Source organism: Fulmarus glacialis, unplaced genomic scaffold, assembly GCF_000690835.1.
Source record: "Fulmarus glacialis isolate BGI_N327 unplaced genomic scaffold, ASM69083v1 scaffold48974, whole genome shotgun sequence".
Taxonomy (NCBI): domain Eukaryota; kingdom Metazoa; phylum Chordata; class Aves; order Procellariiformes; family Procellariidae; genus Fulmarus; species Fulmarus glacialis.
Window position 1 is genome coordinate 1 of NW_009210908.1, and position 17,482 is coordinate 17,482.

At 45.7% G+C, this 17,482-nt stretch overlaps 1 protein-coding gene across 1 annotated transcript; it reads left to right on the forward strand.

Annotated features, from left to right (window-relative positions):
• Nucleotides 1-2,503: 2,503 nt before the first annotated feature.
• On the forward strand, nt 2,504-17,421 carry LOC104076436 (histone-lysine N-methyltransferase EHMT1-like; the record flags this gene model as incomplete). Its single annotated transcript, XM_009577300.1, has 7 exons — nt 2,504-2,545; nt 9,890-10,067; nt 11,534-11,670; nt 12,586-12,774; nt 13,425-13,505; nt 15,473-15,593; nt 17,290-17,421. Coding segments are annotated over 7 exons (880 nt in total), but the record flags the coding sequence as incomplete, so codon positions are not given.
• Nucleotides 17,422-17,482: the final 61 nt, after the last annotated feature.

Genomic DNA, 17,482 nt, shown 5'->3' on the forward strand with positions numbered 1-17,482 from the left:
TTTTTAATATATATTTATTTTTATTTTTTCTTTTCCTACAGAGAGACAGAGGTGTTAAAATAGTCACATGGCCACCATCAGCTCTCTTTCCCAATGTGTTTCTAAATACATAATTGATCAATTACCTTCTCCAGCAGATCTATGCGAGACACTAAATAGCCTTTCTCTCTTGGCTGTATTGTTCATCAGCCGTCTGCTGAAATCCAGAGCTGCTTGTGAAACAAATTAGATTTCTTATAAGTTTGACCCAAAGGAAATTAAGCATAGCGTGTTAACTTGAGGCTTCTCCTAAGCTTGAAAGCTGTCAAGAAGCTGATATGTTAGGCAACTTGATTGCATTGCCGTATCATTATGGTAGTAAACCAGATGATGTTTTCTCTCTTTTTTTGTATGTTGCCTGCAGTAATGCAACTTGTTCAGAAATCTTCACTCCAGAATCCTTAGGGGTGGATTTACCATCACTTAATAAAACAGAGCTCTGCCTTTTTTTAGGAGCCAAAAGGAGATGTGAAGTCATCTGGTGCGTTCATGTTATAGTAGGGTGAACAGAAATGGGCCTTTCTTTGTCATTGGCCAGGTTTGGTTCTCTTGGTTATTTTTTTGGTTCTTTTGGCAAAGGTAGGGGATAGATACTGGAACAGGCAGATCTCCACTACCAGCCCTTGGTCTCCAGCTCTGTGACGCTTTATATTTAGCTACAATGAGCTAGATCCTCCCATTGTGCTATGTCTAATGATGGAGAGAGACTGGTCTTTAGGTATCCTGCACCTAGGTCAAGCAAAGGATTGCGAGCCCTGCTTGGCAATGTGAGTCACACCCAGAAATGAATGGGAAGCTGCTGCAGCTTTGTAAAGGTTGGTGCAATGGATTGCTGTTAGCTACCAGCGTATTATGGACCAGCAAATCCAAAGTGATCCTCAGATGTCACCCACATGTTGCAGCACAGCAATAATATGATGTGAAGGTCTCAAAGCTGTGAATCGCTGTGGTCTGGAGCAGGGGAAGAGAGAAAAAAAGAGATGGGTGGCACCTAGCCAGCCACAGATGGGGAAAGGTGCCCTTGGCTGCGGCACCACCTGTGCCTCCGGAAGCAGGTGGGAGTCCAAAGAGCACATCAAGATTACAAACCTCGTGGGCACCCAGCCTCGATAGTAGGGCAGAAACCACGCCTGCCATGATTTCCCAACCACTCTCCCAAACCGCTAATTTCCCCTCTGTCTTCCCCTGATTGCATTTGAATTCTCTCGCTCTCGCACCCCTGCTGTGTTTTCTGGCTAGCAAGCGGGGAAGCCCAGATGCAATACATGCAGCCTGATGAAAATCTCGCATAAGGCTGTCTCTTACCCAAACAAGGCTTTGCAACCGAAACTGCCTCGCAGCTTTCCTCTAGCAGCCTCTTGTGCTCTTAAATAAGGCCAGGCAAACCCCCAGACCCTTGTGGAATTTGACAGGGAGAGATCCCTTGGGGCTGAGCAATTGAAAGAGGCAATTCCCTTCTAAAAGACAACTGCTAGGTTAGGAGGGAGTGTTTTCCTCATTCATATTTTATGATACATCAAAAGAATATTTTTACGCAAACCCTTGGGCTTCAAGGTTTGTCTCTAGAAAGCTGCTTGTAACATTTGCGAATGCTTGCAGCGCTCCGTTACACGAGTTGCTGTGATGGTGCTGTTGATAGTTATTTGCTCACACAGTAACAGCGGCTTCAAAAACCAAAGTCTGCAGTTGTTGGGCCACTCTAGAAAGCGCGTAGTCTGTCCTCAGCACCTCTGACCATTTCCCTTGGGCTTAAAATAGGGAGAGAAACAAAATTCACAGGAAGAGTGGTAGGAAGAGGCCGTTCCCATGTTCTCCGTTCAAGCCTCTGCATCTGAATGTGAACCCAAGATTTGATCTCATTTCTGCAAGACAATAAAACATCTGTTTTGTTCAGCCTTCCTGATAATTACTACCTAATTTTTCCCCATTGTCTTTTGAATTTACATGCTATTTTTTATGAGTAGCAGAGTCCGTGCTTGTTGTCATTTTTCTATCCTGATTATTTCTTTGTTGAGCTGCTTAGAAGAGGCTCATCAACACAGCATTGCAGTAACTTTTCATGCACCGGCCTCCACGTTCACGCTTTTTCCCCTTCAAAAACACCATGATAGCAGGTGCTGTATTCCAGGAAATAAATCGTGGAAATCACCCAGAAATTGATGTTACAGGACACAGTAGTTTTCTTTGCTAATATTTTGTGGAGTATTGTTGTTTTCTTGGTAGACTGTTCTTGCAAACCTGTGCTGCCTGGGAGAAGGAGGGAAGGAAGATATTTTGTTGCCTGCAAATTGTAAACATTTGTTCCCCCCGGCTCCTGCAGAAACCCACTGGGGCCAAAAAATTATTTTCTGTCATCCAATAGCTGTCAGGGGACCTTGGTAGCCTTTTCCTGCACATGTGGATTGGTCTTTGAAAGGAAGAAAATAATTTTCTCACAAATTTAACCAGCTTTTTCTCTGTTTAGGAGTTGCTTCCTGAATTGGGATCGAAGCTGAATCTGAAACAGGTGACAATTTTAATTGATGTTGTCGCATGTTAATGTGGTTTTTGAACAGAGACCTCAGAAGAGTTGTTGACAGAATCATTTCTGCTCCCCTTCTGATTAGTGATTAGTGCAGTAACACAAATGCTGCCCCTTTAGAAGAATTTCTTTCTTTCCTTCCTAATCCATTTACAATCCTATTAAGAACCCAGACGTTTCCAGGACCAAGCAACAGACTGAAGGGCAAGTGCATGTGTGTGTCCTGAGCTTGGAGAAGGCCTTTCTGCTCAGAAACTCCAGTTTCTACGCTTGATGTCACTAAGAAATGTCTGGAAGGGATAAGGGATGATAGGTAGTGAAAGCATCCCATAGCTGTCTCTTGAGACAGGAGGAGCAGATGGCTGAATAGGGAATCCCAAGTTACGTTTCCGTTCATTTCTCGGTGACCATGAAGCTGTAGTTAGAGGTGTGTGTTTCTGGCGGTATTTTTTTTTTTTATGCTGTGCAGAGCTCAGGGTCAGGGGAACTGAACTGTCAGAAGAAATAGTGCAAAAATCTGAGAAATCCGTATCTCAGCTTGATTTCACAGTATGAGCCCAAAACCTAGGGTACCAATTTAACTGGGGGAGACAAAGCCTGGGCAGGAAGGAGAAGCTTGGAGCAGAAGATGCTTTGCTTATGTTGGTGTTTCTACCAATATTCATCAGACTATACCTTTAAGCAGCGTTGCCACTAAATATCTGATCCCAGGATTGGTAAGCTGCTTTCTTTCTGTGCGCACACAGGTGTTGCTGTTGCTGTAAAGTATTATTTTCCATGTCAGTGCCCAGCAGTACTGCGGTGGTGTGCTGATGTGGTCTGTGGGTTGCTCTGCAGGAGCTCCTGGCCTGAGAACATCTTGTGTTCATCTCTCGGGGCCAGGCAGGTGGCAGTTGGTGGTTTGCAAGCATCTGGGATTGCTCAGCAGGCTCAGACCCTCTAATATGCAGAAAACTCAAAGGGCAGGTTCTAATGGGGATGGGGATATTGTCTCCTTGGGGGGAAAAAAAAAAATAAAAAGAAGAGTACAGGGCATAGTGAAATAGAGCTCTCCGTCTGATTGCAAGTGCTGCTGTCAGCTTGTCTGAACCTAGAAGGTGCATCCATCGAGGATCCTCTCCAGAGGGGTATTCAGGTGCGCACGGGCGGACTCAAAGTGTGAACTCCATGTGTGCAAGCTTGGCCACAGTTAAATGTGCCCTATGGGAAATCTCCTTCAGGAGTGACGAGGCCATAGACTACCATTGGACTTCTTATATAGAGGGTTTACTGCAGAGGGAGGTAGAAAGTGAATGTACATTGTGCGGTACTTTTAATTTTGTATTTAACTGGTTGGACTCACCCTGCTGACACAGCCGCGACGGCTGAAGGTGGCTACCCTAGCTGCCGACCACAGCCCGCAGAAATAATCGTCCCAGTCCCAGGTCCCCAGCAGACCTATTTCTGTCAGGAGGCTTGCTATCGAAACTGGTTTGAGCTACCCTGTTTCGTTTTGACTGATGTGTGACACTCCCTTCCCTTGAGCTGCTTGATCTAGGAGGGGACAGGGACAAGGAGTGGGGTCTCCCCTGACCTGTCAGGGTCCACACCTCTGAACAATGCTGGTTCTGAAACCCCTTAAATGCAGGTTTGTAGCTTAGTTTAGCACAGTCTGCCTGGCAGCCTAAACCCCTATGATTTTATGCAGATACGTGACCACGCACAAATCAGTGCAATTGTAATCAAGTCACACCGAATAAATGGGCACGTGTTAATCTGCATTAATAGGTGGATCAGCCTTGCAGCTTGACTGATCTAGATGAAGACCAAAGCCCTGCAGGTTTCTTTTTGTGGCTCCAAGGTAAGGCTTAGGCAGGGGTCACGATCCCCTGGCAGCTGTGGCAAAATTCAGTAGTGAAAACTGTAATTCTGCATCAGTGGAGGAAAGGGAGAGTAGCACCACTACAGCTCCTACAGGCACTGTCATCTGCTTGTGATAAATTTTTTATAGCAGACTGGTATTTCTTGCTTAAATATTATTCACCAGTTGTTAGAGGCAGATACCCCTGGGAGCTGCTGCTTTGTGCTGTTCAAAGGCAGTGCCTTGGTACAAATCTCCTTACCCCTCCACATCTGAGTGATGGATGGAGAGAAGGGGGATGCTCTGTGACAGCTGCCGTGTTGCCCGGTGGCAGTGGCGGTTAGTTTAGTCCTCCTGGCTAGTTGGCTTTGGTTTCAAGCTCGTACTGTGCCGGAGAGGAAAGTCCTTAAAAGAAGAGAAATAAAACAGCTTGTATGTCTAAGCTGGAGATGGTTTCAGGTGTCAAGAGCACTTCTGCACACTCTTGGAAGCTGCCCTGCTCCGAAGCAGGACCTGCAGGATCTTTGCCAGTGTCCTTGCCCAATACATGGATGGAGTTCTGGTCTGGTTTCTCTTCGGTTGTTGCTGGCTTGCTTGCTTTGGTAACAGAAAGACCTCTTAATTGCTGGGCTGTGGGAAGAATGCCGTGTGCGGTCTGTCGAACCAACGCGGGGTTTAATTAGTAAGGATTGTTTGTTCTGTATATTTGCTTTTGGAATAAAAAAAAAGGAGGATATTCTGTCTTTTGCCATTTTTAGTAACTTCTCCCTGCTGCTGCAGGGGACTTCCGTGCCAATAATAGAAACATGGTCAATCCCGTTAAAATGTAGAAAGCACTTGAGTTTAATTTTTATAAACACATAAAATATTGTGTTCTTGTCCCAATCTAAGCAGTTTTCTTGACTATTTTTCTCACAATGGTGTCAGACATAGTTGTTGGTCTCATTTTTGCTGTTTCCAGACACAAGCATCTCTGGAAACATTGGCCTGAGCTGTTGGAATAGCTGTCTCCAGCTTCTTGACTATTCCTTGCAATGCCCAACGTGAAATAGTGACTTTACAGCCTTTTGCGTAGGATGAGCTGATACCCCTGAGAAGCTGCGAGAAATGATGTTAGCAACGCCGTTTCTTCCGCTATCATTTTTGATCCTTTCTTGGCCTCCAGTGGTCCACATGTGTGGTGGTCGGGACAACATGCGAACACAGGGAGCTCAAACGGCGTCCTGGAGTTGCCTTTGCATGGAACGCTCCTCACTCAACTTCTCTAAATCTGTAGATGAAAACAGAACTGTGCTTGACTGTTAAAAATCTAAGTATAATTGGGGAAAAAAGAAAAAGACCACAGCTGTTTTGGACAGGGATAACACACAGCAACAGAGTTTACTTAGGGTCAGGAATAGTGCTTCTCGCCTCTAATTTTGCTGTTTGCAGTGGAACCCATGTAGGTGTTAGATGAAAGCACCTGTGCTCTCTTGAATGTTTGTTGATTTAAGTGAAGGAGGATGATCTTCATCCAGTTTCTGAGTGGAGGAGTATGCTTAGTTAAAAATGCAGGCAACTCAAAGTGTGCGTACCCTCGTTAGTATGCTTAGCAGATCGGTCCGTGCCCAAGAGATCACTGAAAGCCACGCATCGCTTTCCCGGTGTGGTTCCTTCTGCTCCAGCATTGCCAGTCTGACATTTTCCACCTGTAGCAGAGGACTCTGGATCTTCAGGAAGCGAAGCAGGAACATGTTAGGATTTGTGACAGCAAAGTGGATGAGTAGATGTTGACTAGTGATCAGCTCTGTTGGGGTCTTTGAAGCACCTGCTATTCGCAACCCCCTTTGTTTGTGCCTTGCCAGCATGAGTGTCCTCTGCTGGGGGAAGGTAAGAGAGGCCGTACGTGAAGAATCAGGAGTTTGCTTGGATGGATGCTGGGCTGCAAGCAGTTTTATAGATACCTGCTTGATGCTGTGCCTTGTGCTAGGAACGGGAAGGGCAGGAGGAACCCATCCATCATGAAAGTGGAAGAAAGTGGCACGTGACAGGAGCATTAGTTGCAATCAGCTGTGCCAGTGACCGTGAAGCCCATGGAGGTGGCTTAGAGCTGGGTCCTACTGGCCCCGGGCTGGGGCATGGGGTGGCAGGGCTGGAGGTAGCTGCTCTGCCAGCCCTGCCTCTTTTGCAGGAGAAACCTTGGTCTGATGTTTTGCTTGGGACAGCCTTTTCCCTAGCAGGAAACTTGCTGGAGCTAAACGTACATGCAGCGTTTTGAGAAGTCCTCTGATGGTACTGGGGGTTTGCAGGTGGATCTGTGAGCTTTGTGTTTAAATGGATCACTGTAATTTTTTTGTTTCCGTTTTGCTTTGATAGAAGTCTGTTGTGCCCCAAATAGTCTAGCACCCACTCGCCCCACTCCCAAATGCATAGTCCGTCTTTTGTCTTTGCTGCTTTTATTTGAACCTGCCCACTCTCCTCTGCGGAGAGGTGTCAGGTGCTGGTTGTAACCTGGGCAGCGAAGGATGCAGAACATCTTTGCGCGGAAGGGCCCAAGTATGCTTGAACCAGCTCTTAGCCAGTGTGATGGGATTTTAAGGAAGAAGAAATTTCCCAGCAGAGCAGCATGCTAGATTAGCAAAGCCTCTTTTCTGGGAGTGTTTAAATTTGGAGCAGGTAGAGCAGAGCATAAAAGCTCAAGGTAGGAGACCAGGATGGGCTATACCTACAGTCTCGAGTTAAGGAACTGGCAGAATTCAGAGACATTAGAAATGGGAAGAGAATTAAGTTTCATCCACTAAACACTCTACTTACTGGAAGGGTAAAATTTTAATAAGAACAGCAAAGATGTAACTGTTTTATCTAGCTAAGAATGGAGAAAGATGGTGAGAAAACTGTGTGTGGACTGAGTATATGAGTACTTTCAAATCTTTACTGATCCTTTTTATTACAATCCTTAGATTTAGGATTATTTATATACATGAGAGAGAGAGAGAGAGAGAGAGATGTATGTTTTACTGCTGGCTTCCTCAGCTTCCCATGCCATCAGGCTTCCTGAGAGATCTGGTCACCTCTCTGCAGGAATTCTTGTTCTTTAGCGTTGCTGCATATGTCTCCAAGTAATAATCCAGATCTCACAAGGCTTAATTTGATTTTAAAAACTGTTTTACCGGAATTGCCATGAAAAAGTCACATTTAACAGTTGTCATGCAGCCCTATTGAAGATTTTTAATTTATTTGCATATTGTAATTACAGGGGGAGAGAAGAACCCCAAGCTAATAACATATTACTTTTTCATTTAAAATTTGATTATGTTTTTCCAAACAGTCTGGCATGGTCTGAATATGAATTCTTGATGTTTGCGAGTAACAGCACGTTTTATCAGAGACCAGTTGCAAGAACCTGCACTTAAAGGACAAAAAATGCAGCCCTTACGTACACTTGTTGCAGGCAGCTCTGCATCAGATCTGCCTCCCAAGCTCATTTTTCTAATTTTAAGTTAAAACCGGAAAGCAGCGGATGTTCCAGGGGACTTGGGAATTCTCAGAATAATCCTGTAGCCAAGAGTTACTGTTAACCTTTAGATCTATAAACTAGGGACTTCTAAGAGGTATAAATAGTGTTGTTGAGACTATTACTGGCATACTGTGCCCAGCACTCCTGACGTACATTTTTTTAAGGGGTAGAAGAACGGGGAGCAGTCTCAGGAGTGATCCAGTGTCCAGTAAATCATCCTAAAGACGCTTAATTTGCTCATTCTATTAAACTTATTGAAGAGAAAGTTTTTTAAAAAAAAAAGTTGATCATACTCCGTCAGTATGTACTTGGAGTGAGAATTTCTGATGATACAGGGCTTTTTAATTTAGTTGAAAAAGCATAATACATTTAATTATTTGACAGTGAGAGCAATTAAGCATTGGAACAGCGTATCAAAGGATATGGTAGATTTGTCGTCTTTGAAATTGTTAATCCAAGACAGATGCCTTTTAAGAAAAGATGTGGCAATTCAGCCATAAGTTATAGGCTTGATGCAGGAATCATTGGCAATTTGATGGCCTCTTTATGCAGGTCATTTTTGATTATCATTACAGCTTTTCTGTCTGCGACCAAGTCCTCGCTTTCTGCCAGCAGTGTGCACATGGCAGAGCCGTAATTAGGAGAATCAGTCGCTTCCCCATTTGTTCACAAGGTCACATTACTTGAAAGCAGTGTCTAAGAGTACCTATCTGAACCTGGACTTTAAAGAGTGTTTTTGTTGCTCGCTGCTTTTTTTTCCCTTCCTTTCTTTTGCCTGGATTCCTCTTTTTTTTTTTTTTTGGTATTTCAGCTGTTGCTTCAAAAGTCCCATAAGAAGTATTTTCCTGCAAGTGGAGCAGCAATAAAACATTGCTGTCGCAGAGCTTGTAATCTGCTAACTGTGCTCTTGATTTTCTGGAGTATCTCTGCCAAAACTGCCTCCTACTTGACAGTTGAGTGGACAGATGTATGGAGAGGTGTGGATGCAGCTGGGTCATCTGTTAAATACGTAAGAGGGCAAATCTGGTGTAAGATGTCAAGTTAGAATGGCAACATTTACCCCACTCTCTGCTATTACAGTGATTGCTGCAAAAGGTGCAGTGCTGTGGGACACGGGCTGTAGGAACCCTGCTTTCATGCCCGAAGGTGCTGGATGAGACTTTGCATTGAGTACAAGCTCGAATCAGAGCGGGTGCAAGCTGCCTTGGGGCCTGGGAGCCTGGCTCCAGCGACAGGGAGTGCAGGAGCAACTACAAAATTCTTTTGAGCCTGATCAGGTTTTCAGTAGGAGCTTGTAGCCTGTCCTGTGTTTGGTGTTGCAACAGCTAGGTCAGCAGTACCTGTGCTAGCTAGTTTAAGGTAAGCTCGGGCAGGTGTTTGCTGCGGCAGCACTGTAGATGAACCTACAATGTCAGGCAAATACCTTCTTTGCTTGTGTTTCGTCGTGTGCTAGGCTAGAGGTAGGAGACCACAGCCTTTGCTAAGCCTTATTGTGCCAAAGGCTGTCCAAAAGGAAGGATCCCTTCCTGTTGCTGCCGGCTCTTCCAAAACGTCTCTGCAAGACTCTGTTCTCGTGCATGCTTGATGTGACAGCTGCTTGTTTCAGGGAATAGATGCATTTATTGTAATTCATTCGTCTTCTCCGGAGCCAACCAAATGCCGGTGTAAATAGCGTCTGATCCTTTTCGTCATCTGCAGTTGCTTTGGATCTGCCATCTCTGCCTCTGCGAGGTAGCCTTTCACCTTCAAAGGCAACAGCCTTCAACAAGTGAAGGAGCAGCAGGCTGGGAGTGTTCTTGCAGTCTTTAGGCAAAGTAACAGTATGTGCTAGAGGAGGGGCTGTGTGCTTTTGCTTTGAATGTTGGTCCTATTTTCAGATGAAAGTGATTATGTTTGAGAGAAAAGAATTAAACTTATTTTCTTGATTTTTTTTTTTGTTTTGTTTTGTTTTTTTTAATGCAGAGGCTCAATTTAACTGCATTTTTTTTTCCAGCATGCAAGTAAAGACCCCAAAGATGGGAGAGACAGCAGAGATCAAAAAGAATCCAAGGAGGAAGGCAACAAAAATGTCCTGGAGTTTGGGAAGCCGTTGCCATTGCCCTCTCTCCCGGGCCTTCACCAGTCACTACCTCAGAACCAGAGCTATGTGGCCACCACGAAGTCGCAGACGGGTAAAAAGGACAGAGTTAAAATTCCTAACAGCACCCACCTCTCAAATGTGTGTGTATGTGGCTGAGGGGGAGATGAGGCAGGTTAACAAGGACTGAAACCTCTGTTAGTACCTTTTTCCCACAGAATCTCCTTCAGCGTTTCCTTTCCTGCTGGCATCAGGCCTGCTGCTGTAGGCCTTGTTTGACAGATGCCGTTTCATCTAGCCACTTCTCTGCAAGTGGCCGTTGCACTGCAAGCGTGATGCTTGTGTCCTCTGGACTCCCTTCTGGCCACCTCTGGATGTTGTTCGGGGCACATTCTTGCAGTCCCCTGTTAAAGTAGTGAAGTCCACCAGTTTTCTGCTCCGCAGAGCACCTCCCCTGCAGTCCTTCCTGCGCCGCCTTGTTTTGTGGGGTGCAGGTCCTGCCCAGGCAGCGCGGGCAGGTAGGCATGCTCCATCAGGCACCACCACACCGAGGATCACTCTTCTGCTCAAAGTTTTTGTTAGAGGAGACACTTTCATCCCATCTTCCCGTGTGATATTCTGAAGATGTTTCTATAAATTCTGAAGGACTTTGTATATCACCACAACAACTGCTTACCGTGAACTACAGCCTTATAAAATAAAATTAATTGGGTTAACAGTTTTTTTTTTTTTTTTTTTTTTTTTTTTTTTTAGTGGTTTTTTTATTTTTTTTTTTTTTTTTTTTTTTTTTTTTTTGAGAGGTCTCTTCATAGATCTTTGGTGAAATTTCATTGTAGTGGGAGATGAAGAAATGCTTTCAAGGAACAGGCTGTATAGCTGTGAACGGTAATACTGGTGCTGAAGCTGGCTGTTCCCTGTTGTACACTATTCTTAAAAGCCTGCACTAAGCATCCCTCTGATGTGTATTCACCAAAGACAGCATCAGGCAGTGAGGTGTGATGACTGATTTGATTAGAAGGCCAGGAGGGAGACTTAACAAATTAAGACCCAATCAAAATAGTGAAAGGAATCAAACAAACTTCCATAGTAGGTGTGAAATGAGGTTCAATGGCAAATGGCTTTTTATTTAAGGTACCTTTTCCCTGTGTGTTCTTCAGTTATTGTATGATCGCTTTCATTGTAAGTTGGTATTATTAGCCTTGCATCTATTTGAGCAAGCTGGATTCTATTCAGCCTCCTACGGCATCAGCAAAACTGCCAAACGCAGGCTAATTTAAGGATTTGATATTGTGTATGGTGATGTAGGGGCCAGAAGGAGCGTGGAGAGGATACTCAGAATTTGGGTGGGTTTGCAGCACTGGCAGAAGGCTCTTTGTGTGTTTGCACGTATGTGTGTGTTATCTTTTGATTGACTTGTAAATAAATTAGTTAGAGTGGGAAGCCTTTTTCTCAGATTGTGTCCTCAAATGTGGTTTCCCCCAGTACAGCCTCTACTCTCTACCCCTTCTTTTCATTCCTGAGGGGTTTGAACTTTGGGGTTTTTTTGCTTCTCTTTTCCAGCTGCTGCAGTATCTCGGAAGAAGAAACGGAGAATGGGAACCTATAGCCTGGTTCCCAAGAAAAAGACCAAAGTGTTAAAACAGAGAACAATGATTGAGATGTTTAAGAGCATAACTCATTCCTCTGCGGGTGCCAAGGTGAGGGGAGCGCTAAGCCCACTCGACATGTTTGTTGTCACCATACACATCCCTTGTCCTGGCACACAAACCCCATGTATGAGTGCAGGAACGTGCTGGCCTGTTGTCATCAGCATCTTCCATTTTGAGTCTACGTGGTGACAGCATCCTGGTAACAGCATCGTGCCCCTAGCAGCCTTGCTGCTTTGAAAATGGCTTTTTGAGTGTGGCTGTTCAGATACCAACTCTTAAACAAACATTTTCCAGTGAATGTTCCCCTTCTGTCCCATGAATCCTGTGGAACTGGAGAGATTTCAAGCGTACCCATGTTGTAACCTTTTTGTTTCAAAGTCCTCAAGGTAACTGTCTAGTGTTGCTGCTTGAGGCTGTACAGCAAAACAACTGGTTACTTAAAAAGCTTTAGACAGGGACTCGCTCCTGATCAAATTCTGCTTTTGCTGTGACCCATACCCTGAAGTTTTGGTCTTTGAATTTAAGGAAAACAGTGCTAGGCTTTCATGGAGTGGAGTGAAAATCCTTCTCTCTGATTTAACTTCCCTTTCCCTTCCCTAGAAACCTTCTTGCACCCTTGATATGCCACAGTGGAGCTGCCCTTCCGTGTTTGAATTAAACTGCAGGGGTCTGTCTGAAGGCTCCTGCCCAACAGCCCTCCTCCCCTTAATGCCTTGTACAACCATAAGACTGGAATGACTCCTCGTGGCTCTTCGTTCCCCAGGTCGACAGGGTTAGGTGACACATGGCAGGCTCTCAGACTGATTTTGCTGGCACCATTGAAGAGCTCTAGAGGGACATATAGCCAGCTTTCTCCTGGCAGCTTTAAGGTTCCTAACACAGAGGTGGTCTGGGATGGATTCAGCTGCTCTGTCCTATGAATTGATGTTGTCTTTGTGGCTCGTGTGCTTGGATGACTTTCAGAGTGAAAAGGACCTAGGTGATGCCAGCCCTCACGTGAACGGGGAAAGCATAGATGTAGACTCTGAAGAGGAAGATTCTGATGAGTTGGAAGAGGAGGATGATCATGGAACAGAACAGGCAGCTGTGTTTCCTGCAGATGACAACAGGACTTCTAAAGACAGCGCGTCCGATGCAGACAACGCCAGAAAGGTATTCACATGCCCTGTGCAGGACTTGGAGTGGGATGGGACACTGTTTGTACCCGTGGGATAGGAGTGGCACAAGTTGAGGCAATTTCTAGGTTTTCTTAGCCAGCAAGATGGCAGAAAGCACAGCAGTGGAAGTGAGGCTTTTTGATGACCATTTCCTGCTCTCCATTGTACCCGTGAGAGTCTCCCCACCTACCCCCCAGTTTCAGCCTTGCTACATATGTCTGTGGTCCAGTATACATGCAGAACCCCCACCACATATAGTTATGGGATTCACTGAAACAGTAACAGACATCTTCCTAATCTTGCTTGTAACAGGCTGGTAAAGCACTAAAATTGGTTTAGTTAATTTTTTCCCAACTCGTGATGCATAGTGTAGGCACGAGGCTGTTTCTGGATGATCACAGAAGTTAAGATTTGGTTGGAAAACTTTCTTCTGGGGTTGAATTTTTTTTCCCTGTACCATCCCTATGGATGTATGATGATGTGCATTAACAGCCTTGGAGTTCTTGTCGCGGAGAGGAAATTATATTAGTGCACACGCAGGCTGGGGTTGGGTGCTGGGCGCAGCAGGATGATGGGGAGGATGCTCTGCTTTGAGAGACCTGACCGGACTGACTCTTTCTGTTCTTGGGCAAATGGTGGCTGCAGATTGATGATGGCGAGTCTGAGGAGGAACAGGAGTCTGGAGAGTCTGGGGAGGAGGAGGAAGATGGAGATGAATCTGACTTGGTAAGCTTGGCTGCTAAATGTGTCTTTCAGCCTTTGTCCTGTTGATAATAATTTCCCCTTTGCACTGCTGCCAGAGAGAGAGAGAGCGGGAAGCGTTGTAGCTTCATATCTCTGACAAAACTCACTCTCTGAAAACACCCACACACAGAGTATTGTTTTCCACAAGGTGCTTAACCCTGATCTGTGATACAATTAATTGCTTTCTGATGCTAATTAATGGGCTTTTGTTTGTTGTTTTCAACAAGGTGTTAACTGCTTTTAATCATTTGAATGTTAGTAGAAATATTTAAGGGTGCTTACATTCTTCAGATGCAGACTTGGCAAGTGGTAGGAGCCAGCAATGTTTTCTTAACAACCTGAAGCTCAGCATGGCTTTTCAGAGCTCAGGTGGAGTTGTTCAGAAATCCACTGGCCCAGCCCACAGCCTGAATTCACATTGATCTGACATGCCACCTCATGATACCAGATGAGCATCTCTTGTCAGGGAGACATACAAATAGCACACAGACAGACAGACACTCTCCCTAGGAGGTTGTCTGTATAGTGCTAGGGCAAGACTTTCCCTAGCTGCTTGTGATTTTTACTTTTTATTCTTAGATGGCGGATGAAAAGAACCTGGTTTTTTTTTAATTTAAATTGTTGTTCATTGATTGTCTCTGTCCCCCACCCTCTCCTTTAAAATTTTGCTCCCTTTCCACAGCATCTCAAGTTGAGGAGCCAGCATTTAAGGCACCCCAATTCTTCAGTCACCTTGGGAAAATTCTTGGCTTAATTTTCTTGATGTCTTGAGCTGAAGGTAGAAGTGACTATACCAAGTGAATCTTTGAAGCTCTGTAGAGTCTTGTTCCTTGTATTCTGACACTACAGGAGCCAGAGAGGACCAAGCAGCAGGGCTGTGTAGCCTGCCCCTTTCTTCGGGTGGCTGAGGCCAGTCTGTAGTGTTAGTTCAAACCAAGGGTTGAGCTTGCAGTCAAGTCCAAACTCTCAAGTCATATCTCCACACCCTAGATGGTGGTTTTTGCTCTGCTCATACCTGGTGAGTCACTTGGTTCCCCAGAAGGGGACTGGCTCAAATGCAAACCTCTCCCCCACAAGCAGTGTGATGCAATTGATGTAAGCCACGTGGTGGGGCACAACCGAGCCCACGCTCGGGGACGGTTATCAGGGACAGCGTAGACGTGCATAGAGCTGCCCTGGAGAGCCAGGGCTCAGCGCCACCTTTGCCCAGCTTCGCTCACTGTGATAACAGGGCATGGTGCAGCACCGGCTTCCTCTTAAGGTAAGCCATGAAGGTAGGGCCTGATCCAGCTGCTGTTAATGGTAGCAGGAAGTTTTTCATTCTCCCACCTCTCTTGGTGGACAATTGTATTTTTTTAAACCAAAACCCAAACCCTGTTTAGATTCATATGTGTGTCTCAATATTTACTGCATGAATAGTCCGTGCTAGTGTGGTGCCCTGTACCTTGCTCAGGGAGGGGGCTGGTCTGCTACTGTAGAGTTCAATTCCCCAGGGTCCTTCCCAGCCCTGTAAGGTGGCTCTTTAGGTGCAAGGCAGATTTTTGTTGGCATTTTCTAGCATGACTGTGGAGCGATGTGAATATTTTAGTTTGAAAAAAGCCCTCAACTTTTTCTGGGGAGAAGCTAAAAGTGTGCGTGTGCCTGCATACTTGCATTGCTGCGCGGAGGTGCTCAGCTACTACTGCGATGAGTGTGGTGTAAGAGTCTACATGGAAGAGAAAGTGAAGCATGCACCATTGAAATGACAGGAAGTACACCCACACGTGTGCTTGTGTTTCCTTTTGGGTGCTATAAAGACATTTTAGCACCACTTGATTTCAAACCCGCAGTCCTTAAGGTCTTTTCGCATAACTCAAGCTGCGAGAAGGCTCTTTCGCATGGGCGCAAAGGACTGCTGGGATGCTGATACCAACATGCCTTACATGCACGTGGCCTCTCTGGTTATTCAGAGCTCGGAGTCCAGCATCAAGAAGAAGCTGCTGAAGAGGAAAGGGAAGACGGACAGTCCATGGCTGAAACCCACCCGCAAGAGGAGACGGAGGAATAAAAAGAAACAAGCCACTGTGCTAGGTAATTAATTGTGTTTTGTTCCTTAACTACACAGAAATTAGCCTTCCAGGTGGAGGGGTAAGGACCTGTGGCCCATAAGGCAGTGGCTGTCTGCAGAGCTCGCTCTTCCTTTACAAGGATGGGCTGTATGATAAACCAGGGTGTAAGTTGCATCTCACTGGCAGTAACTGCTGGTGTGCACGCTTTAACAGCAGAATAAATGAGGTGGCTTTATACTTGGCGTGCTGGAGGAATATTTTTTTGTTCATGAACTCCCTTTATTTTAGAGTATCCAAAAAATACCTCGTGGACTCATGTCCATGTGGACTCATATCCCATGAGCTCAGGGAGTGTGGTTAGATGCAGAAGAGAAAGGAAGGACCACCCCAGAGTGATGCTCAGTTGCTTTTATATGGATGTTTGTCCAGCTGAATGGAATGTGCAGGTTGTCTTTGCTTATTCTGAAAGCGCCACAATGTTTGTAATGAACTACCTCTGGCCCATCTCATGGTGTGGACATTGTTCAGGTGGTCATTCTTGTTTGACCTAAGCTACCCAGCACTCGAAGGTTTCAGCAGCCTTTGTCCTCTGAAAGCTGTGGGATGGGAAAAGCCGGGAGTGCAGGCTGGATCTGATTCTTCTTCTTGAGGAAAGGTAACAAGATGGGTAAAAAAAAGTGAAGTGATGCTGTGCCTTCAGCTTTGTTACTAAGGTTTCACACACCCAATGCTATCAAAGAGTTTGTTCTTCCGTGTCTGCTAATTCTTTGCGAACAGGTCATTTTTTTTATCAGCAGATTTGTGTCTGCTTCTGAGCTAAATGGCCATGTTTCAGCCTCTGGTCTGTGCCTGGGGTTTGTCAGTCATCTGGCTTGCTCCTCTTCCTCCCAAGGTGGCCCCTTTCTCAAGAAGTGGGGGGCGTTGATCCCTTTCAGTGCAAATAGCTAATTCTTCATTTCAGATGCAGATGGTTTTCCACCCCTTCAATAAAGGTGGCAGCCAGTCTTTCAGGCTAATGCCTTGGCCAAGCCTGAGTGGGAGAAGCAAACCAGGAGAGAAAGCAAAGCCAAGGGAGTACAAAGAGATTGACAATTCCCATGAAGGCTCCGAGGGGTCCCCACGCAGTCTGTTCCCAGCGAGGGATCCCCGTGCAATCTCTTCCCGGCAGCAGCTTTGTTCACTTACAGCCAGAACTTGGCTTTTATGTTTTTCCCCTCCCATTAAGCTGAATGTCACCTGTCTCATCCTCTTCACGATGTACATGATTAGCCGGTTCGCTCTGCCTGGCCGGAGTGTACCAGGAGCCCTTTGCAGCAGGTCGGAGGCAGGAGGATGCGCTGAGCCCTGGTTTCATCCCTTCCTTGTGCCATTTAAGCTTCTGCTGCCGATGCAGTACGGCAGCAGGCAGATGTGCCTTTCAGAGGCAGAACTTGTCTCATTTATTCTTTTTTTTTTTTGTTGTCACCTACCTAAGTGGAAGTGGAAAATCCGTCTGATCAGACAGGGAAGGAAATAAGAGATCAATTGTGTCATATATGCCCAGATGTTTCATTTTCATAATTCTATGTGCATCCGTACTCATGGCCTCTCTGAGGAGCCAGCATACAGCCTGCTCGCTTAAATATGGCCCTTACACCCGCACGTGCTTGCACGCGATTTATGTATATTGTTATTACTGGTGTTTTTAGCCGTGTAACTACGCGTGTGTTTCCATCTAGGTGCCGAAGCCTATAAACCATCTTTGGGAGGCAGAGAGGGCCCCGGCCAGGAGAACAGCATGGAGTACATGGAGGTGTCCCTGGATTCCCTGGACCTCCGGGTGAAGGGGATCCTCTCCTCGCCGGCGGGAGGTGAGTGGGTGCCGCCTGCCCGAGCCCCGCCGGGGCCGGGCCGGGGCTTTGTTCCGCAGCC